Source organism: Parasteatoda tepidariorum, chromosome 3 (genome assembly GCF_982258835.1).
Source record: "Parasteatoda tepidariorum strain Cologne lab strain chromosome 3, Ptep-v5.0, whole genome shotgun sequence".
Classification (NCBI taxonomy): domain Eukaryota; kingdom Metazoa; phylum Arthropoda; class Arachnida; order Araneae; family Theridiidae; genus Parasteatoda; species Parasteatoda tepidariorum.
The window spans coordinates 63,315,843-63,339,131 of NC_141757.1; the positions used below are offsets into that span (position 1 = coordinate 63,315,843).

At 25.9% G+C, this 23,289-nt stretch overlaps 1 protein-coding gene across 3 annotated transcripts; it reads right to left on the bottom strand.

Moving 5' to 3' along the window:
• Positions 1–849: 849 nt before the first annotated feature.
• LOC107446701 (uncharacterized) lies at positions 850–22,841 on the bottom strand. 3 transcript variants are annotated; one of them, XM_071180494.2, is made up of 11 exons: positions 22,550–22,841; positions 19,188–19,315; positions 17,766–18,017; positions 16,127–16,326; positions 10,674–11,316; positions 8,762–8,835; positions 8,594–8,677; positions 6,767–6,899; positions 5,454–5,573; positions 3,621–3,751; positions 850–1,085 (listed from the first exon to the last, which is right to left on the bottom strand). In XM_071180494.2, the coding sequence occupies exons 2-11, from the start codon at positions 19,261–19,263 to the stop codon at positions 1,038–1,040; spliced, it is 1,761 nt and encodes a 586-aa protein (XP_071036595.2). In that variant the 5' UTR covers positions 19,264–19,315; positions 22,550–22,841; the 3' UTR covers positions 850–1,037. The 3 variants fall into 3 exon arrangements, with proteins under 3 accessions (XP_071036595.2, XP_042901339.2, XP_087015589.1); XM_043045405.3 differs by having other exon boundaries at positions 22,574–22,840; XM_087159463.1 differs by lacking the exon at positions 22,550–22,841 and adding an exon at positions 22,077–22,312.
• Between the last annotated feature and the right edge of the window lie 448 nt (positions 22,842–23,289).

The window sequence follows — 23,289 nt, forward strand, 5'->3', positions numbered from 1 at the left end:
ATCCATTACTTTGATTGATAATATTATGGATTTTGACTAACGATTGATTGCATTATTGTGAGTTCTTATTAGTATTACTTTATTGTGCAGTGCACAGTTGCCCTTTTATCAAGAGCTCAATTGAACCTGATGTAAGTATTGCCACAGTTTAGTAATATTTATTTTACAACTTATTTTAATCAGATATGTATTTCATAATATGAATTGGATTCAGAATCCTTTATCAGTGTCTTATTTATAGAGTTCCCAACAACTAATCAAAAGTGACTACTTGATTAAATAGACTTGAGACACTTTTGTGTCTCAAAAAATGAAAACCCTAAAAATGATGAATAAAAAAATTTAAACAAATATAAAACATATTGAAAATATCTGAAAAGAACCTAAAGAATTTAAAATAAAATTTTTATTTGATCTTTTTTTCTCTGTTGGGTTAATGTAAAATGTGTAATAGTATGTAAATTATAATTTGAAGTAGCTTGTGTGTATGTGTTGTATTTTTAAACAGTTTTCTCTAAATTTTAATCATTATTACTAAGTTTCAATAAATATTAACGTATTTCCGTTCTCCTAGTTATGTTTTTACTTAATTATTATATCAAATTAGTTAAAGGCATTGGATATATCAATTAGCACATCCTTCCCTAAGTTCCTTTTATTGGACTATTTTCTTGATTTTAAGGAGTTGCTACTTTACCCAGGTTTCACTGTATTTAATTTATGATTCCCTTAGTAAGCAATAATGCAGAGATGGTGTAATTCCATATTAAGAAGTTTATTATTACATTTATAAAAAAAAAGATAATTTTTTTGTTAAAAAAATTAACATACTAAGTCGGCAATCTTATACAAAATGATTAAAATATTTATTGAAAATAAAGTTGAATTAAATAAAATACATACGTTTAATCAACATAATTTTATCTATATATCTGGAATGTATAACACAACATTTGGTGAACATAGAAAGACTTGAGTAAGAATAATAACTAAAAAAAAATATTGCAAAGTTAAAAGGCTTTAACGAGAATAGATTTTCACAATCGCTCGATGTTGAACTTTTTATATGAGAGTACAAAGAGAACCTGGAAAGAGAAAAATAATTAAAAATAACAAGAATTAAAAACTTTTTAAGCATGCTAGCTTATATCAAAAGAAGCTTCATATACATAAGACGCTATAACCGTAAAGTAATAAAGTAGAGGGAGAAAAGAAAAAGACTTGTTATAATCCACTAAGAAAACACAAAATGTAAAGGAAGTTCTATATATTGACCTTAATTTTTATTTTCAGAATTCTTGTCAAAACTGAAACAAAACATTATACACATTATGGATTAAATCATGTAACAAAACATCTTTTAAAATTCTTCTGCCAGACTTCATCACAACTGATTAAGTCAAATTTTGATAACGTTTTTTTTTTTCTTTCCTGTTTCTGATATTTACATGCAATCCCAACTGACTTTCTTAAATTCATTTTTATAAGAGTTCTAAAAATATGCATTAAGAGTGGAGATTGTGGCGCACTCTGTATGTAACATAACACAATAAGTAAATAGAAAATTTTGATATTCCTTTATATCAATATATAATTCTACAACTTTCTTCATTTATCCTGACATAAATGGTAATTAACATGATGGGCACGGCGTGCCATAAATGAATGCCTCACTGGCCCTTCTTTGGTTGGTGTGGCATCAATTAATGCCTCAGCTGAGAAATTCAACAAACACAACTCCATGTGCCACATTAAAATGTTAAACACATAGAGATTTAAAATACATTGTGTAAACTATTTATCTATTTATCTTTAAAATAATATGGCTCTAAACCCATGATTAATGTGTTAAACACTTCACCAATAATATCATGCCTTACAATAGTGTTTTGTTTTAATAGACCATTAAGTACCAGATTTTATTATATAAAAGTTATTTCTTTTAAATTTATTTCAGTTATGCTGTATCATAGCAAAAATCTTTATAAATTTATGGTTCCATTTTTCATATTTATTTGATTTATAATTTTTCTTCTTTAACAGCTCAAAATTTTCTAGTCTTTTTACTTTTCATTCAATGAGAGTTTCTGTTTTTTTTTCTTTTTTTTATTTGAATAATTATTAATTTGTAATCACTAAGAGAATACTTTTTTTTAAATTTATAACATTCGAAAAATTCATAATGAAATGTAAGGGTGCTCATTACAAAACACTCAATGTACATTTCATATTTCAATTTTATGAAGTTATTTTCAAGAGAAACAAAATATGAAACAGTCATTAAAGTGTTATCAAATCATCAAAATGTTGGTATTAATTAGTTAACTTTTCCACTATAGAAAGAAAATATGACTATTTTTCTCATGAGTCTCCTTCTTGATGATTTCATTTTTAGTTCACAGCTTTATAAGGAAACAATTACCTTATTCCACTAAAATTGTTTCACAATTTTAAGATTAAAATTCTATTTTTTAACAATTATAAAGTTTCAGAATAAATAAGATAAGAATAAGACATTTTACAATTATGGTCATCTTCAACCTATAAACTAGTATGGCCCCTTTTACGCTCAGTAAACCAGTTAACAGTTCTTTCAATGCTATTCAGTGGTAAAACACATTTTGATAAATAGAATTTTGTATAAATTTGTGCAAAATTTAAGACTAATAAATTGTAGAGCAATTATATTTTGTATATAAATTAACTTGTTTATAAAAATTTACATCAAAAGCCTTCATATAACATTATACTTCAGTTATATTTCAGAATATATTGTGTTAAGTAGAAAATTCTTCAGTTTTTTAAATATAATATCTAATAAGATTTACAAAGTTATTACTTTAAGGAAAATCAATTTTAAAAAGTTTTTTTAATTTATTTTATATTTAAGGCAACATTTTTATTTTCTTCTCTAGGCAACATTTAAATTAAAAAAATTTTGCACAAAAAAAAATTTTTTTTTCTAGAATTCTATAGAAATTTGCACAACAATTTAAGCGTTATAAGAAAATCCATATTTCAAACATAAATTAATTTCATTTCATTTCTAAATGTACATCAAAAGTTTTCATGTCATTATACTTCAGTTATATTTTAGAACATATATCCTATTATACAGAAAATTCTTCAATATTTTAAAAAGTTTTTTTTTTTTTCGTTTTACTTTTAAGAAATTCATGCTTCTGTTGGCAACATTTCACTTTAAAAACTGAAAAAAAATTTGAAAATTTATATAAGATTATTTCAGCTGAACAACACTTCAAACAACTAACAAAAGTCAGTTGCTCGTAGCATTAGTTATGACAAAATGTTACTAGACAAGAAATCTCTTTTCTTTTTTCTCTTTTTTTTTGGAAATTTAATAAGGATTTTTTAAAAACAATCAATTAAATGTCAAGACAGACAGGTATTATTTTTGTAACTATTTGTGCCAGTAAACTAAAATTTAAAATTTGTATCAACTGAAAAACTTAACAAACAACGATTTAAATTCAGTTGTTAAAACTGATTCAATACTAACTTATGCTTGTAATGATCATTTTTTGAGTAAAAGTTTTGGTTTGTATTTCAACAGCAACAAAAATTTCCAAAAGAGAAGATAAACTATTATATATACTCACAGTAATAAAGACGATGACAGCTAAAGGAATAGAAAACAGTGCATATACATGCAGTAAGTAGGCTCCACCCCAGATAGGGCCCACAATACAGCCAAGACTACACATACTTCGACGAAATCCTTGAAATAAAGCTGGGGAGAAAAAAATTTTTTTAAGTAAAACAAAATTATTTTTCAAAATTTTTGTGAAAAAAAATTCTAAAAGTTACAACAGCAAAAACACTTTTAATTAATCATTGCCTATTACTATTAAATTAATATAGAATGAAATCCTAATCATTGTGGCTTGCTAAGAAATAAAAATGCAGATAACCTCGCAAAAGAAGCATATCTCTCAAACTAACCTGAGAAAAGTCAAACAGCTAGTAAAATAAATAATTCGACAGTCAACTTCTTGCAAAGAGCAAGATCTAGGTGCTTCTTGGGAGAACTTCTTAACATAATGTGCACCCAGGGTTGTTGTGTAAACATAATGTGTTAACATAACAATGTGTTCCCTAGGGTTATCGGTGGTTTCATGTTTCAGGCTACTGACTGGACACGACTTTCTACATGCACATATATGCCATATTGGACTCGCTGACTCTCCTGAGTGCATTTTATGTGAGGAACATGTTGAGATGAATAGCAAACATCTCTAGAACTTTTCTGACCTCCAAGAATTCTGACCATTTTGTCATATTTCAAGATGATGAGTCACTGGGAAAACCTCTTTTTTTGTATTAGGCTACAAGACTTATTATGCTTAATAAAGCAAATATAAGGATGTAATGAAAAAACTTTTAGGAGAAAGCCCCGTTCAATAGTGTTCATTTGTTTGTATATACCTCCAAAAAGATGGCTTTCCTCAACTAAACATTAATAAAATTATTTGATAATTTGCAATTTAAAAAAAAAAAGAGGATGGTTTGAAATTTAAAGGCAATATCAAAGTGGTTTTTAGAGCTAACACGAAATGTAAAACAAGTACTATCTTAATTACCAAGTTCTATAGACTACAAAAGAGTCAGTTAGTGTGATAAACAAATATTTGTAAACAAAAACAAGGCATTCAAGAATTTTTAACAGCTGCAATATACAGGATATACAGAATAATACTATGTAATATACAGAATTATACTACTGTTGTTATCATTTAATGGTTCAACAATAATTTTTCAACAACACTTTTACTATTACATCTGATTTTTTGCTTGTAGCTCTAGAAAAAAAAATGTCTAAATTGATAATTCGATATGTTAACTCAATTTTTTTTTTCTTTCACATTCGTCATATGTTTCTGTAAATTGATGTATTAATTCTGTGTTATTTTAAAAATATTTCTTCACATTGATAAAGATTAAACTGTAATGAGATGAGCTTGTTTTGAAGCATAATACACTTATACCACACACAAATAGAAAGAAAATTAAAAAATACTTATTAAAATGTAAATAATACTGACAATACTCTTAATAGCACAAAACATGTGTCTTCTTCCTTATTTGATCACAAATTAAGTACATATTTGTAATTTTCTATTTAGCTGGTAGTTTGAAGAACCTCCAATGAATATTTCATTAACAAAAGTTCCAAGTACAGTTAACAATAAAATCTTTAGCTACGTATCCCTCTTTTAATAATTAAATAATTTGTTGTACTGATAATTAAATATTATTGTAAAAATAATTTTCAGAAACATTTAAAATTTACTTTATTAAAAATGATAATTATTTAAAAAATATATAAATTAATAAGAAATTAAATAGTTTCTAAAAGTTCTAAAAATTAATAAGTAGACAATTATTACATTTTTTTAAAAAAAATTATCATTATAAAAGTCACAATTAAATACCTTGGCTGTTTTCATCAGTAATTTTGGACAATAAAGATGCTGAACATACAACAATTATTGCAATTCCAATTAGATCAACAACAATTGTCGTAATAAAGTAATATAGAGTAGAATTATCCCCTACAATAAAAAAAAAATAAATAAATAACAGAAAGACACTGCTAGTTCAAAGGATATTATTTGTTTTTCAAATGAAGTTCTCAGACAGACTAAGCATAAATTAAATAGTAAAATTTATTTAAATAAATAACTGAACTAGAGTTTTCAAAACAATAAAGTTACGCAATGTGTCAAATTCAGTTTTTTGAAGGATTCGATTCATAAGGCACTGTAACTGCTTGGTAAAGTGTTTTGTTATTTAATTAGTAGAAAGTATTACTTTTTTCTGACAAAAAAGTGAACATCATAACTAACTTTTCTATGTCCCAGAACAGCAAGGAAATTAGATATCTAGCTTTCATGATGATAAAAAAGGGAATGTTAGCTTTGCATTAATTAAAGAAGTCTAATTTTTAATCACGGACATTTTTTAAATCGATCAAGTTAATTTTTTTATACTCCAGACTCTCAATTAAATGGGATCATCAAGATCAAGAAATACAGCATCCTAGTTAAACAATTATAAATACAATGCAATACATTTAGACATATCTGATACAAAAGTAAGGGTAAAGAAAAATGTGGTCGTTCTTATGCATTACTTAACATTTTTCTTGCTCTTTTTCTCTTCTTTAACGGAAAAGGGAGATCTGCTAAAAATAATCCGCTACTCAGTTGGCATGAATCAACTGCACTATTTTCATAATACCCATATCTGATAATAAACAATCTTATGAGTGTTTATTTGCATGATTAAATCAATTTTGTGTAAATATAAAGAAAAGAAAAGCAAACAAACACTTGTGATTATTTTTTCTCTACAAGTAAAAAAACTAAACCATATTTCTGCTTATTCAAAAATAAAAACAAAGCCAAACTATGATCGGGCACCTAACTTCATATTTCAGGCCTCTGTCTTTTAACGGCCACGGTGAGAATGTCATTTATTTTTGACCCCTGTCTGAGGACATATACAGCACTTGAGTAGATACTAACTCCTACACCACAAACGAGAAAACTTTAAGCCAAGACATATTTACTGTGCACCTTACTGCATATAGATGTGTCAGCTGTTTAGTTGGCAGACAACCATAGTTAAGCATATAAAAAACGACATTCTTTGTGGGTATTTTTTTAAAAAAACAAATACAAGCTGTAATATTACATTAATAAAATTAAGAACAACATAAAATATATTTTCAAGCAATATTTACCAGGCACAGCAGAAGGAACATAAATAATGGGAAGGATCATGGCAACAATCAAGGTAAATAACCCAAATATAATAAAAGATCTATCAGAAACTTGCTTGCTTGCATATTTAATAACAGCATATACCAAAATAACCTGAGGAAATATAAAGTCTTTTAATCATCAACAATTTACAATCAAATCTGAAATGTTTTAAATGCAGAAATTTTAACGACATGGTACACAGCACTACTCAACTAAATTTTCTGCAACTTTTTTTTTACTGTCTAAACCAACTTATCTAAGTTTAAAAAAGTTGGAATTTTTATCACAATCAAAATTTTTTGTAACAAACAAAATTCTAAAATAAATATGAAATTCAATCAAAATTGGGCCTTTTATTTGAAGAATATTACATAGTTTCATGTAAATCAATGGTTTACTTTTCTATATGCTTACATGACAATTCTAATTAAATATGTAGTTTTCAATGATTTTTAGGAAAAAAAGAGGATAATGAAACCAAACATTAAAATAGATACAAACATTTAAAGTTTAATCATTCTCTAAATTTCATTAACAAGAGAACTAAACATGTGCTATGCAATATAGGGGTAGCGATATTTACTGACAAATTTTCAGAAACTTTAACAAAGTCTCAAGCACTTTGCACAAATTCATTAAAAAATTTGCACTGTTTTCTTAGAGAATAAAAATGCCTTAATGACATGATACATAGCACTACTCATCTCAATTTTGTGCAATTTTTTTACTGTCTAAATTAATTTATAGAACAATAGAACATTGTGTATAGAACATTGTTTTTTTATAGAATAATATTGTGAAAATGCAATGTTTAATACATCAAGTTCTACCTTGAACTTAATCTGGTATTAACAGAGTATTAAAAGCTCACAATTCACTATTATAAAATGTTAAATTTTACATATGTATCATTTTAGTTATTTTTGTGATTATATATTTCAAAGTTTACTTGATAAAAGTGTCAAAATTAAAAATTAAGCTCAACTAAAAAATTATAAAACCTTTAATTCTTAAAAATTGCACTGGGAAAAAAAAATTTCTGCTGCGTGAGATTTCTTTAAACAGTTCTTAGATACTTTTATATCACTGATTTCAATTCTGCAGTCGGTTTCTACAGTTCTCTTTTTTAAAGACATTTTTAGTCAAAATATACAAGTTTAAAATGCTATTTAACTATACAGGTCATAATAGGGGAAAGTCCCTAGGCACATAAGACAAGATTTCCAGGCATGGGTTCATATGCCATTTTCACTCTGATGATGTGCCCTAACTCTCCTAGAAGTTTATCATAACATTTATGCGTCCACCTATAATACATACAACAGTTTAAACTTGTACATTTTAATTCATTTTTCAAAAAAATCTGTGCATTAGGTGCAAAAATAATTTCAAATTTGAAATTCTCACAACCAAATTAGGTAAAATCAAATATTTGTAAAAATGTTGAGAGAAAAAAAAAATTGGTTCCCTGGTGTTATTTAACAATGTAAAAATAAAGAGTTAATCTCAAAAATTTTTGAAGGAAGACATAATTATTACAGAAAGAATTATTTAATAGTTGACATTTCCATACATAATTTAATATTGGAACAGTATTTAGACTTAAAAATATCTATAATGAAGCTTCAATAAGTTGCACATTCAAAATATAAATAAATAAAATTAATACATTAAACAAAAGAAAGCAATCAATTTTATAAGAAAATTCATTTGATGAAATGTATAGCAAATTATTTAAATTTATTTCAGTTGAGAAAGAGAATTATTTACATTTATTTTTAAAGTTTAACAAAAGAAACACTCACTTCAATACCAGCAACCAAGTAAATGTAGCTGTTGTCCATTTCAGTAAAATTGTAATATTTTTGAGCAAGTGGTGTAACAACTGTCTGAAATTAATAAATATAAATAACACAATTACAATAAATACCTATAAATATTTGTAAAAGAATATGAACATATGATACACTTACTTCTAATACAGTTTGTGCAAAACAAGAAATAAAAGCTAATCCAAGTAAGACAATAATTTCATCTCTGAAGTAATCTGATAATTGAAAAAAAAACAATAATATTAAAAAAAAAACTTTTCTAAAGAATAAAATTTCAAATAATGAAACAAGAAGTTCAGAAAATGCAGATCAAAATATATAATTTATAAAACAAAAATGTCAAAACCACTGAGAATTAGTAATTATTAAATATATTCAAAATTGAAAGTAAATTTTTCCTCGAGTTCTTAAATCATCACACAACAATTTTTTAACATATTTAGCATCATATGGTATACTAATGCACTTAATTCAAAAGACCTTAAGACAAATACACATCAATGAATTAATTATAATACATAATTAATTGTTATGTTATGTAAATATTATGCAAGGCTATGTACATGACAACAAGTCATATAAATATAAATAAGTACCAATTATTTCTAACTATTTCATCTGAAATTGAACTAGATCTATTTAATTAGTTGGGTAACTGGCACACTCTTTGAATGCTTAAGTTCAGTCATTTATAGATATCCAACCTAATCAATTAATAAATTATCAACAAATAGCCTCAATTCTACAATATCTATGTCACATGAAAAACCGAAATTCAGGATTGTCAATTTTTACTGGTGAATGTCAACAATCACATAGCAGCAAATATCGAAAATTCTAGATATGATTTTACATTAATTAATTCATTAGTATTTAAACATTTAATCAGTATTTTAACACCTAATTAGGATAGATTAGGAAAAATATCAGTGTGGGGAATGCTAGACAGATGTGGGGTCAATAACCGGTATTTTTAACTCTCATGTTTCTTTTAAGATTTAAGATCTTTGCCCAGTATTATTATTATTGCTTTCTTTAAAAAATAAGTTAAGTGCCATTTTCTGGTATACACTTACCCAGTATTCCCTACACTGCTATTCCTAATATATCCTAAACGTATATTAAAATATGGAATAAATATTAAAATGTAAATAAATAAATTATCAAATACATAAGAAATATTTCAAGCATTCACCAAAATGACTATTTGATTGTTGACATTCACAGTAGGTGAAAGTAGACATTCTTCAGATTTCAGTCTTTCACACTAATATATACAAACTTTTGTTTTCTAAACTTGCAGATTGCAACTTTCTTTTTAAATTGAAAGAAAAAAACATTTCAATTTAGCATTTATAGTCTAATTTTAAAATAGTGTTAATAGTAGCTTCGTTACATTTAAATTTTAACTAGCATAATACACTGCCTCAAAGAAAGATCATCATTTAAGACTAATGAAAACAAGAAAAAATTCAATAAAATAATATAATGCAGATTCTGAAAAAAAGACCTGATAAATATCCTCACTTTTTAGATAACTTCATCACAATTAAAAATATTATAAGCAAAAAATAAGAAATACTTTCCAGCACTTCAAATGCACATTGTGACTGGGCCAATCTGAATACCCTGAATTTGTAATTAAGTATGTATTTTATGTATGTATTTTGAAATTAAGTATGGTTCGTAATTTAGTATGCAATTATGTATTTTGAAAGTTTAGAAACCTTATTTATTATTGCTGGTATAAGTATTACTGGTTTTTACATAAATAGAAGCAATTATAATTTGGTTAAAGAAGAGAAAATAACAAAATAAATAAAAGCTGAAACATTTAACTTAATCTTTTGAAAAATAGAATAAGGATACTATCATCAAAATAAATTACTAAACTAATTAAGATCACAAAACCACAAACTCATTAATGTACATTAAATAGTTGAGTTCTTATATTTCAATATTTTTTAAAGAAATAAAAAGGATTATGAATCAATGTGAAATAGTATTCATTGATGAATTAAATATAATAAATAAAATAATTTAAAAAACATACCCTTTCTTACGTGCCCAAGTAAATGTGAGGTTTCATCTGGCAGAGACACAGGTGCAGAAGAGTATGGTGTGCTACGAGGACTACTAGACCTTTTTGGAGTTGTTGATTCAGAGCTCACCTCAACATTTTCCCCGACTATTTTTCTATATGAACCAGATGAACTTAAAATCAGTCTTTCAGCAGATTCAATCATAGTGTCAGAAACACTTTCTTGACGTTCAAGATTTTTAAGTCTCTTCACTCTCAATTTGTTCTGTTTTTCGGCAATGATTTCAGAATCAGGCACTATAGCTTGACAATGAATCGACTCAATCTCTTCCCTTCTCAATGGAGGGAAAACATCACTATCTTCTAACCATTCGATGTGAAGGTTTGGTTGTGAGGCACTGAGGGAAATAGTGGGTGGTGCTAGACCCTCCTGATTGGGAGTGACAGTACCTGAATAAGGGGGGTAAGAAGAAGTGAAGGCAACTTCTAATGTGGACTGGTTATCTAACTCTGCATAGGGAATGCTACCAGTTACGCCAGAGTTATAGTTTTCAAACAATTTCTCTACTTCTTCATTATCCTTTAATGTGGTGAGATTGGTATAACAAAAAAGAACAATAATTTCCAAGCATAACCATAAAAAGGCCATAAAAAGCTGAAAAACAATTAATTGTATATTAAAAAATCATTATAAATGAATAAACATAATTAACAAGTTACAAGGTTAAAAAAAATGCCTTAATAACATTTAAATGTAAATTTAGAGTTACATCATGAGAAATTATTTCTTAAATGAATACTAATAAGCATCATGCATAGTACACATTATACTTTTTTATTGAAAATGAATAAATTTGAAGAATCTTTTTTTTAAAAAAATCACAACATTATCAAAATGAATTAAGTTTAGATATTACTACACTAAAAACAGAGAAACTTCATAACTATAATAACAAAAAATATTTAAAAATGCAAAATCAAGATTTGCAGATTAACACGCAATGTGATGTAGTACTAAAAATGTAATATACAAAATTGAGATAGATATGGAGAAGAAAAGCAATTGTACAGTTATAGTATTGAAAGACAATGGGCATAAGTTGTGATTCAAAATGTTAAAATGCATCATACAAATTCTCTTTAAATATGCATGATTCTTTTGGGTGCAACAATCATTTATAGGATTATTTATGAAATCCAATTAACATGAAATGTAATAAGTCTGATTGGCATAAATTTTTAACAAATCATAAATTTTTGTAATAATTATGAAACTTAAACAGATAACAATAATAAAAAAAAAACTCTACATTCACATTTCATTAAGAAAAGGAAATTATTACAACAATACAATTCAAACTATGTCCGCAGTCGGAAAAACTACATTAGTTTTGTAGCTTACTATACAACTAGAACTACTTTGTTACAAATGTAGTTAACTACAACTATTTTTTTTTAATGCAACTACTACTACTACAAACGACTTTGAAATCTTAATAACTACTTCCCTACTTTAAGGAGATGAATTTTGCTAGAGAAATTAATTTAGACCTATGTTCAATATGGTTTTGAATAAGAAATTGGCTTACATTAAATGTAAGTAAATAATTAAGAAATATTTATTTATGTTTACAGGGGCCAGTTTGTTATTCCAAAACATTTTTTTTTCAACCTTCAACTTTTTATGACTTTTTCGACAGAGCATATTTAATTTAAGAAATGCGAAATCATCAAATACTCAAAATTTTAATTGTTTAATGCTCTTTTATTTCCTCTAAGAAATTAAGAACATCGAAAATATGTACCCTTCCTTTGAAATAACATCAATGTTTCATGAGTGTACATTCCCATGTGAAAGAGTGACCAAAGTGATTAATTATCTATTTTTCATAATAGCAAGTTTAAATATTAGTTATATGTGATTTGAAATAGGTAATTTCTGTTAACTCTCAGCTGCAGACACAGGGTCATTTTCATTGCATTTTCAAGTTTTTTACTCATCAAATTTGAAAAATTGGTTGCATTAGAACCGTGTTTCTTTTCTAAACTAACATTAAAAGTAGTTGCCAGGAATTGCTACAAACTAGTTTTTTTTTTTTTGTATTGCCCTACTCACTACACTACTTTTTTTTAAAAAAGTAGCACGCTACACTAGCAACAAAAAAAAGTAGCAACTACATTAGTTTCAATACTTGTAGTGTGTTACTTCCTACCACTGAACAATGTACATCCAAAAACTTTGATTACTCTAAGTAAGGCTGATCTTAATTACTTCAATTAAGGTCTTACTATATTTATTTCTAGAACTCTATTATGATTTCTTTTTCAAAGTTTACTCATTGACATTTAAATATATTAACAAATTTCAGAACTGCGTTCACAAAAAAATAAAAACTGTTTACTCAATTTTAACACTTTAAAAATAATGTAAAACTATTAATGTAAAAAAAAACATAAAGTAACAATTCTTTTATTCCAAATGTTAAAATTACCTTATATGCAACCTGTTAATTATTATTAGCAATAGATAAAAAAAAAGGATTAAAATAAGAAAATTCAATATCAAATTAAGAAAACTAGATAACTCTAATAATTTTTTTTACATGTGATTTTTAAAATAAATTAAAATGACAAAAAACATATATAGCTTCCAACTAAACACTCAATTTGTGTAAAAATAAATAAAATACATCTAAAGAGGTAAAATAACAAACAACCGATACTCAACTTAAATTTTCAATTTTTACAAAAAAATTTTTATTGGATGGTTTTAAAACCAAGAAATAATTATTCATTATTTTTTATTTTTTTTGTATCACCAAGAGGTAAAGAAATGTTAAAAAATATCATTAAACAATTGAAGTTTCAAAATTTTTTTAACATCATATAAAAATGTTTTCTATACTGGAAATTAAATTTGTGGTTACAGATTTTCTCTTTTAAATTTCTACAGTTGAAATATATTTATACTATTTCTACAATTACATGTATGTTCGTAATTCTGATTATAAATTTATTTATAAATTAATCTTTCTAATAACAATTTTTTAAATTCATTACTTATACAAAGAAGGAATAAATAAAAGTAATGAATGATATAGAAAATTAATCAGTTATTTTCTTTAGGAAAATTTCCAGAGTTTAGCAGAATCTAAAAAAGCTGCAATTCACAAAATAAAAAAGTTAAAATATTTTTATACACTTAATTTTTTTTTGTAAAGAATCTTTAGAATTTATGATTATAAATTTGTCAGTCCTTTGAAATGTGATATAAAATTATGTTATCAGGGGTCCGTCTAGGTTTTTCTGAGAGGTACCTATTTTAAGAAAATTTAGAAGTAATTTGTAAAAATTAAAAATTATAATAAAAAATCAACACAAAAGATATGGTAAAAATATGGATTTATCGTTTCTTACGAGACACAAAAATAAAATTTTAAGAAAAAGTATTTTGTGAAACTACTGTTTTCCCTAAAGTTGAATTTGTGAAGGTACCGCTAAACGGTAGTAAATTTGACTTAGACAGACCCCTGGTTATGCACCAAATAATAATGCTGAAAATAAGGGGAATAGAAAAATAATCTTTACAATCAAGGAGTAAACTTCAATTTAAACAGGGTTGGCAGGTTTTTGACATGTGACAGTTTTTGACAGTTTAAACCATGGTTTAAACCGTCACGTCAAAAACCTCACTGTCAAAAATGTCGAAAATGTCAAAAACCTATATTCATATGTGAAATTTAATTAATACATAAAATTTATATATTTTTTAAAGGATAGTGTTTCTAAATATGTTCTAGAAAAAATAAATTTAAAATTTTGAAGAAACACTTATATTTTGAATAGTAACCAAAATCTTGTACTTTTGAAAACTCACATCTTTTGTAATATTAAGTATTCATTTTCATGTGTTATTAAAACTCACATCTTTTGTAATATTCTGTATTCATTTTCATGTGTTATTGAAAATCTGCAGTGATATTATTAAGAAATTTATTTATAACCAAATTTAGTGTATAGTATAGATTATACTAAAAATTAGACATTTTTAAAGATAAACATTAGCAGTTTTGTATATTAGACATCTTCTTTTAAAGAAAAATCTTTTTAATATTCTTTTAAATCTTCTTAATAATCTTTTTAACATAAGACAATACAAATTTAAGTGCTTTCTGTTAAATACACAGAGTAGTTAGTGTCGATTTACAGTATATTCAGCCTATTCATTTACTATGCTGAAAATTTAGTTTATCCAAATACTTGTGAATTTCATTTTGCTGAATACGATGTAGTTTTGTTGAATATCTAAATATTCAGCTGTTGAATAATTACTTCTTGCTTTCAAGATATGCATTATTTGTATTCTGCATTATTTGTATTCTTAATACAAGTGGAGAAAAAAAAATTAAGAGATAAAAATTGTTTTAAAATGATAAGTGTAATAATTATAAATAAATATAATAAACAATATGAATTATATTTATCATTATTCATAAATTTAACTACTTTTAAATTCAAATTAACATACTGGATAATAAAGATATTCGGTATAACATTAAAATTTTTTTTTTATACACTTGTATCTTATATCAAGTTTGTATTTATACAACATAACTTGTAAGTTCCTTATAAATATTAGTTATATGTTCCTTATATGTCAAAAATGCATAGTAATAAACTTTTAATTTTCTTAAGTATCAAAAAGAAAAAAAATTTTTTTTTAAATATAAATATTTAAAAAAATTTTGTGCAAAATTTTTCTGCACATGCATTTGAATATAAATTTCTGAGATTTTAAATCTGTTATTTTACCTTAATTTTAATAAAAAAATATTTTAAAACCTGCTGATTACCTATAGTATAATTAAATTTCAATATAATGCATGGCAACTGTTGGTAGTTTTGAAGTTAATATATTTTCTTTGCAAACTTCAGTTTTTGACATTTTTGACGGGTTTTTGACGGTTTAAACCAGTATTATACCCCTGTCATGTCAAAAACCACTTTTTGACGTCAAAAACCCAACCCTGAATTTAAATATTAGAAAAACTCTTGAACATTTTGAAAAGGACTATTCAATCTTTGCTTATAAGTACATATCCTCTTCTAAGAACTATTTTTATTAATATTATTAATCATTGCAAAATTCAGCTAGATAAAAAAAAAAAAAACTTTGATTTTAAATAACAAATAAACTAAAGTGTTTAAAATTTCAAAATATATTAATAAAAATAATAGATTAATAAAAATAATTTAAAAATATAAATACTTATTTTTAATAAAAATAAAAAAAACTCAAAAAAAAATTAAGTTTCCTTTTTAAAAAAGGTAAAGGTAGCAGTCTTTTCAGTTATGAAAAGTTTTTACACTAAACAAAAGCAATAAGACCAATAAAGATAATTTTACAAGTTTAAAAAAAAGATCAAATATACATTTATTAAAGGGCATATTAATATTAAGCTTACTCCTGGAGATGAATATTCATCCACTGGCAGGGAAAATAAACTAAAATCAATTTTAGAAAGAAAAATATTAAAAGCTGGCCCAAAAATTAGTCCAAGTTGACGTGATGCAATAACAACAGAGAGAACAGGAGTTCTTTCATCTTCAGATGTAGTGCGTGTAATATCTGCTAAAACAGCAGCCCCACCACCAGCTCCAACACCTATTCAAAAAAAAAAAAAATCCATACATTTATTAGCCAATATCTGAAAAGCATACAAAATTTTAAATAAACATCTAAAAATAGTACACATTTAAAGAAAAAATTTTAAAATCTAGATAAAATGCAAAAATTCTTATACAGAGTTTAAATGTTTACTTTCTTATATACAGAGTTTACAGAGAGACCAAAAATTATTAACTATATACAAACGTATATATAAAGATTTTTCTTGTCTAGGTTAAACTGTAACAGGTAATTATCAAAAGAATTTTAAAGTTTTGGCACACCATAATGAAAAACATTAATTCTTCCAAAAAAATTTCAAATCAATACTTATTTAAAATTTATGGAGACAGTGGACTCTTGAAAATAAATATTTTTATTTTTGGTACTAGAATTTTAATTTTTTGTGCTTCAACTAACTTTCTCCATAAGTTTACGTGTCAAAGACTATAAAACCTGAGGCCATAGACTTTTTTACTCTTGATATTAGAATTCTAATATTTTGTGTTTCAATTAAATAAATACAAAATAGTCTTGTATTTATTCAATTGAAACCAAGTTTCACCATGAACCAACAACCAAAGAAGAACCTCACCAAGAACCAATTAAAACCAAGTTTCACCAAAAAATATTGAAACTTTATGGAGATATTAAATACAGCCCTTTTTTAATGTGTACTATTAAAAATTACCTCATGCCACATTTGTTTAAATAATGATACAGGGTGCATAGTCAAATTATTCAGCAAAAAATAAGCACCTTTTAAGCACTTTTCAAGAACTCAAAAAATATTTTTAAGCACTTTAGAAAATATATCATAATTAGGCAGGGTTGGAAAGTTTTTGACAATTAACGGTTTTATCTTGTTTTAACTGTCATGCCAAAAAAAAACCTTATAGCATTGTTTTTGACAATTGTCAAAAATTATGAAATTTTGATACATGTAAAATGAATGGCGTTTTCATACGCTACGGACTGACAATATGCCGAAATAGATTGGGGTTGAATTAATTGAGAAAACTTAGAATAGAAAAATGAAAACTGTGTCTTTTTGCAAAATTCGTAACAAAAATCAACATGGTAAAGGAAAAATCTCATTTTCAACAAGGGAAAATTAAGCACTTATTAAAAACACCCAATGAAAAAAAGCACCTTTAAGGGCTTTTAAAAAACTAAAAGCGAAAATAAGCACCTTTAAGCACTTTTTAAAAATGCTACAAACCCTGTGATATAAAGTAAATAGCTTTTTTTTTTTAAGTTCATGGAGTGGATAATTTTATTTTTTTTCCAAAGATAAAATTAAACTATGATCCTAGCAAATCCCTTCAATACGAAGAGCAAACACGAATGAATATCAAATCAATATAAATGAAGCAAATAAATACGAATTTTTAAAATTTGTTTGATAGCGATCGATTTTCAACAAAAAAAATTACCTGAAATCAATCTGCCAATTATCAACACCCACGTGTGCATGCCGACAAAGTATAGCAAACTACCAATCATTTCTGCCAGAATGGTTACAAGCAAGATCATTTTTGTATTTAAACTTTTGTCGCTCCACCATCCAATTAAAGGGTTGGCAAAAAATGAAGATAGACTGTATGCTGCAATTATGATGCCAAGCATATCTGATTCTCCTTTTAAACGCTTGTGAATGTAATTCCATATTGTAGGGAAAATTATAGCTAAAAGATAAGTAAAAATTAGAAAACACATTTTACACAATGGAAAGGATAAGCAAATTGGAAAGGAAAGTATTTTTTAAGTTATAAGATAAAAATAACTAAAGGGTGTTTAAAAAACTATGTAGATCTTATTTGGTAAATAGGAGAAATTTTTAAGAAAATTTTTGGAAAGAATCGGAAATTCTTTCCAAAATTATGCACACCATACACCTGGTAAAATGTGCCCAATTCTTTTTTTAACTGTTGTTATTTTGACATTGATTGTTACTCTCTCCCTCTCTGTTTCTGTTTAAAGTAGTTTGTGCTGCCATCCATATTTCATTTTAAAAAGTCACATGATTAGTAAATGTTTATATTATTTTTATGTATTATGTAGTTTAGTTCGCTTTAAAATGTTGTACAAAAAGGTAGTGTGTTTATCATGTTAGTATTTTGTGTATGTTTGTATTTTATGTTCGTCATTAAAATATGTTGTTCGTAATTGTTTTGGTTTGTTAGTATTAATTATTTAGTACCCTCTCTCCATTAATGATCATCTTAGAGAGATTTTTGTAAATTACATAAATTAAAATATAAAACATATGAAAACAACTAGAAACTCTAGTAGTAACAAATACACAAAGATTTTTTTAAAGATACATAAGAAAATGCATATGAAAAATATTTTATGAAATTTATTTTATCTACATCAAAGGTAGGGCCTTTAATTTGACAGCTGATAATGTATAAAAATTTTGAAACTTTTATTACTGACTGTTCATAGTTAATTTTACCAATTTCGAAATTTCATTATAAAAGCTTTTAAAATAATTATAAACAAAAAACCTTACATAGTAAAAGCATTGTTTAAAACCCTGCTTAAAATATGCACACATCTTTGAAGAAAACATATTAATTAATAAAAAATTATATAAATCAAGAAATTATCATATTTCAAGTTACATTAATTACCTATCAATAAATTTGAACATGTGTTTACTTTAATCGGTACACTATAAACAACTTCTTTTATAATCAAGTTCAGTAAAATCACAACCTAAATTTTAAAGCATATATAACATACAATTACATCATAAATGACAAACAAAGATAATTTTAAAGAAAATGTAATCTAAAATAACGAAATGAAACAAAAAAAATTCAACTGAGAAGACAAAGAAAATAACTTACCATATCCTAGACCAGTAAATAAATTGAATAATAATATTGTGCCGTAGGTTAGCCTCTTCTTTAATTTGACACTCATGGACAAATTGTTGAGACTGTATTCATAAAATTAAGTATATTTTATCTTCAATCTAAAAAAAATATATTATTTCAATACACTAGTCATTATCATTAAAAAAAAATTTAAAAATTACTAACAATCTTTAAAATTAAGAAAAAAATTTATTAATGATCTTAATAATAAAAAACTTTAACTAAAATATATCATTCATTTACAGAAAACAAATTTCAACACTTAATTTTGCTTTATAAAAGAAAATCGAGAATTTTTTACGAAGAAAAAATTTATTTTATGTTTCAAAATTATTATGCATTATTCACAATTACAGCAAATTTTTATTTTATTTTTTTTAAATTTTAATATTTTTTTAAATTTGAAAATTTTTTAAAAAAATTATTAATATTTTTGTTCACACAATTTAATAATAATAATAGATAAATTAATTACTGTATTTATTAAACTATTGATTTGTTTATTACTCTTTATAGACTCTGTGGAATTCAGCATTTCACATCTTAACTTCAGTTTTTACAACGATTACAAGGAATATAAGGAAATATATAGGAAGGAATATAGGAAATTTTTTCCCTAACAATTAAGCTATCAGGATAGTTAAAAATTAATAAAATATGAAAGTTTAAGCTGTATAAAAATAGACACTCCAAATTAAAAAAAAATAGGTGTTTTTAACTAGAATAATATTTTTATTAAAACATTTATTCATTATGCATTAAAAGCAAAATTTATTAAATGTTGTATGTGAATGCAATCCTACTATTTTTTTAAACAGTAATAGGCCAAACACGATCGGTTATTAAAATCCAAATTGTTAAAAAAAAAACTTAAATGTTATTCAGTATACACCAGTATGCATGACCTGACCTTAAAATTTCTATAGTTTCGTACGTCAGGAATGTGCTCGAAATTTAAATTCACCCTTAAAAGAAGATACAAATTATTCACTTAAACTAAAAAGCTTAGTAATTAATACTTACTTTAATTTTGTATAAGAAACACGAGACTGGTGATTAGAGCTCATGAATAATTTTCTTGTACATATTACGCAAATCAAGTTTATGAAACATGAGCTTTTAATTCAATCAAAACAACTCATATATAATAGAATGATTTCATAAGAAAACCCATTAGTAGATGTACCACTCATTAAAGAATAAGTGTTGCTTTCCTAATTTAATTTCACACTACCATTTCACATACTGTAAGTTACATGGAAAAAAGATGCTTTTTAATTACAATGCAAAATATCAACCATAAAAAAAATTAAAATCACACATCGTAATTTCTATTTACAAGATTGAAGTCATATTTTATATTTTCCCAATTTTATATCAAATAATACGTCTCATATTCATATGAATTAAAAGTCACTATTATGATTCATGTTCAAGCAACTCAAAAGTTAAACATTGGAATTCCTATTCACATGATTTTAAAATCAAATATCGAGATTTGTATTCCACAATTTTAAAATCAAACATAGAGATTTATATTAACGCCATTTTAAAATTAAACAACAAGATTTAAACTCACTCGATTTTTTTTACTTATATGTCAAGATTTGTAATTACATAATTTGAAAGTCACACATCCAGATTCAAATTCACATAATTATGAAGAAGAAAAAAAAGTCTTGCATCGATATTTTCAACAAAACATTGATAACATTATATGCATAAATGCTTCCTACATATAGTGCAGCTTTGAGGAGAACTCCTCCAGATTGAGAGTCTGGGGCTGTCTGCTGCTATGGTAGCAAGCAAGAGCATATTTCTAATGGGAGTGAAATGGAGGAAAGAAGGCGTCGATTGGTTTACTTACGACGACATACGCTAAGATTAAGACATAACTGTTCAATTCCTATTCAAAGTAACCTTTCCTCGTAACCATAGTACCCGCCACGATGGGAGACGGGTGTCTGGAGAAGTTCTCCTGAAAGTCGAACTATACACTTTTTACTGAACAAATTTTAGTTCTATTTACAGTTTTTTCTTTTTTGGTTTTTTACCAAACTCATCCCTGTGGTGAGTTCTATAAAAATAAAAGAGTTTTAAAAGAATCTGTGATTTTCAGAGGAATTTCACCAAAATGAACTGCCGACAAAAATATTGAAACTGATTACAAGAATTAATCAGCGTGTGCAGAAAGTTTCTTAATTGAGATTTTGTGTTCTCAGAAACTTTTTTCATTTTATCTAAGTTTGGTGTTACCTTTATTCTAATGATAAGTAAAGAATTTTGATGACCTAAAAAAAAAGTCTTAAACATAACAAAATATGTCCTTAAAAACATTTTTCTAAAATAAAATTTCCCTGTAATTAAAAGATATTTTCAATCTTGAACAATGAATGTTAAATAATAAAGGGAAAATATGTTGAGATACCAACACAAATTTATAAATAACAAAGTTACGATATATACAAAAGAGAAAAAAATAATGAAATATTTTATTAAAAAAAATAGCCCAATACAAAATAAAATACTAAAAAATAAAAAAAAATATTGCCTCAGAAAAAAGATCCTATAATAAAAATAATACCAGGATCAGAATCTTAAAAAAATTCCCCAACAAGAGAAAAACAGTCTTAAAATGCAAAAATCACCAAAATCTAAGCTATAATTAACGAAACTTCCTAGTATGTTCCTCTTAGAAATCAAATACATTAGAAATAATGCCTTTGAAACATACTGACTCTTGCAGGATTTGAATTTCAACACTGGTTAAATATTACAGTTTATTGCCTTAGCATCTCTACAAACGTACATAAAAAGGAACACTTTATCGAGCTAATGTTTAAAAAAAAGATTCATTACTTAAAAAAAAATAATAATAATTCCATGAACACTTTAACTTATTCTCTTTCCCTCTTCAAAATCAATTACGGTGATATTTCCTTATCCTGATCTGTGGCAGAATAATCGCCAGGTCTTGCCAACTTCCGGACAGCGGCCGGTGAGAAACTAAAAAAAACATCACAGAAAGAGACCAACTCGAAAGGTATAACTAGTCACTACCCCATTGCAAACATCTACATGTTTGTTGTTGTTTTTTTATAAAAATTGCAAGTTTAAAATCTATTTGGCACCTTGCCGATTGTAGTTGGCGCAACAGATCACGATACGGAAATATCCTCATTTACTTATTGACTGGAAAAATAGAAAAATTATATTTGATAACAATAACTTCTCTCGTTATGTCCAAGTTATACAGAGAAACATTCAAAAACTTAGGAATTCTTAAGAGAACAAAAGCAAACGTTCTACTGATACGAAATAACAAAAGATACCAGAGATAAATGTGTTAGCCCTACGTTTATTTGCAGTTTTACATCTTCTAAAACTGAATTCTTCTTCGAGAATATCCAGGAAAACGAAATAAAAATATAATTTCCAAAACACCAACAACAAGATGAGAGCTCCACTTTAAACGATAAAAAAGGGAAACGGACACATACATTTTAAATAATTCGATTGAAAAAAATAATAAAACAAGGAAAGAAAGTTAAATTGAAAACATTGTTGCCGATTATTTACGTCTGTTTGTTTATTTGATACACTTCTGGCTATTTATTTCTGCCCGTCTTAAGAATTTGCCTTTTATTAAAACTCAATTTTGTCCATGGAAAGAAAAACTGGTTCACGCTTGCAAATTTCTCACAACACGATGATCACGCATGTGGCAAACTGATTACGCTCGCAAAGGCTCAATCGGGCAAACTTTGGGAGCTTTCTAGTAATACAAAAAATACATAGCTGAAACCGTGGAACTCATGACTGTTCAACAGTGTTTAAATAAAAATTAGATGAGGATGCATCCCTTTTCTGCAACATTGAGTTGTGCAATTTGTGCATTTTTCTACTCGAAATTTTATTTTTTCACATCAGCTGCAGACGAAATGCCCAAGAATTAAAAAGACTACTGTATAAAAAGAGTATCTTTAAAATTTACTTATATGAGAAAAGTCTATTGCCACGACCACTGTAAAACAGAATTCCATCGAATGAAGAAAATTATACAGATCTTCGA

What these genes read in the sequence shown, in the direction of transcription:
- LOC107446701 (XM_071180494.2), bottom strand. Translation starts at nt 19,263, where the DNA reads ATGAGTGTCAAATTAAAGAAGAGGCTAACCTACGGCACAATATTATTA. An exon ending in ATGAATATTCATCTCCAGGA is followed by an intron (nt 11,317 to 16,126) that starts GTAAGCTTAATA and finishes ATTGTTTTTCAG; the next exon opens with CTTTTTATGGCCTTTTTATG. An exon ending in ACTTGGTTGCTGGTATTGAA is followed by an intron (nt 6,900 to 8,593) that starts GTGAGTGTTTCT and finishes ATATTTCCTCAG; the next exon opens with GTTATTTTGGTATATGCTGT.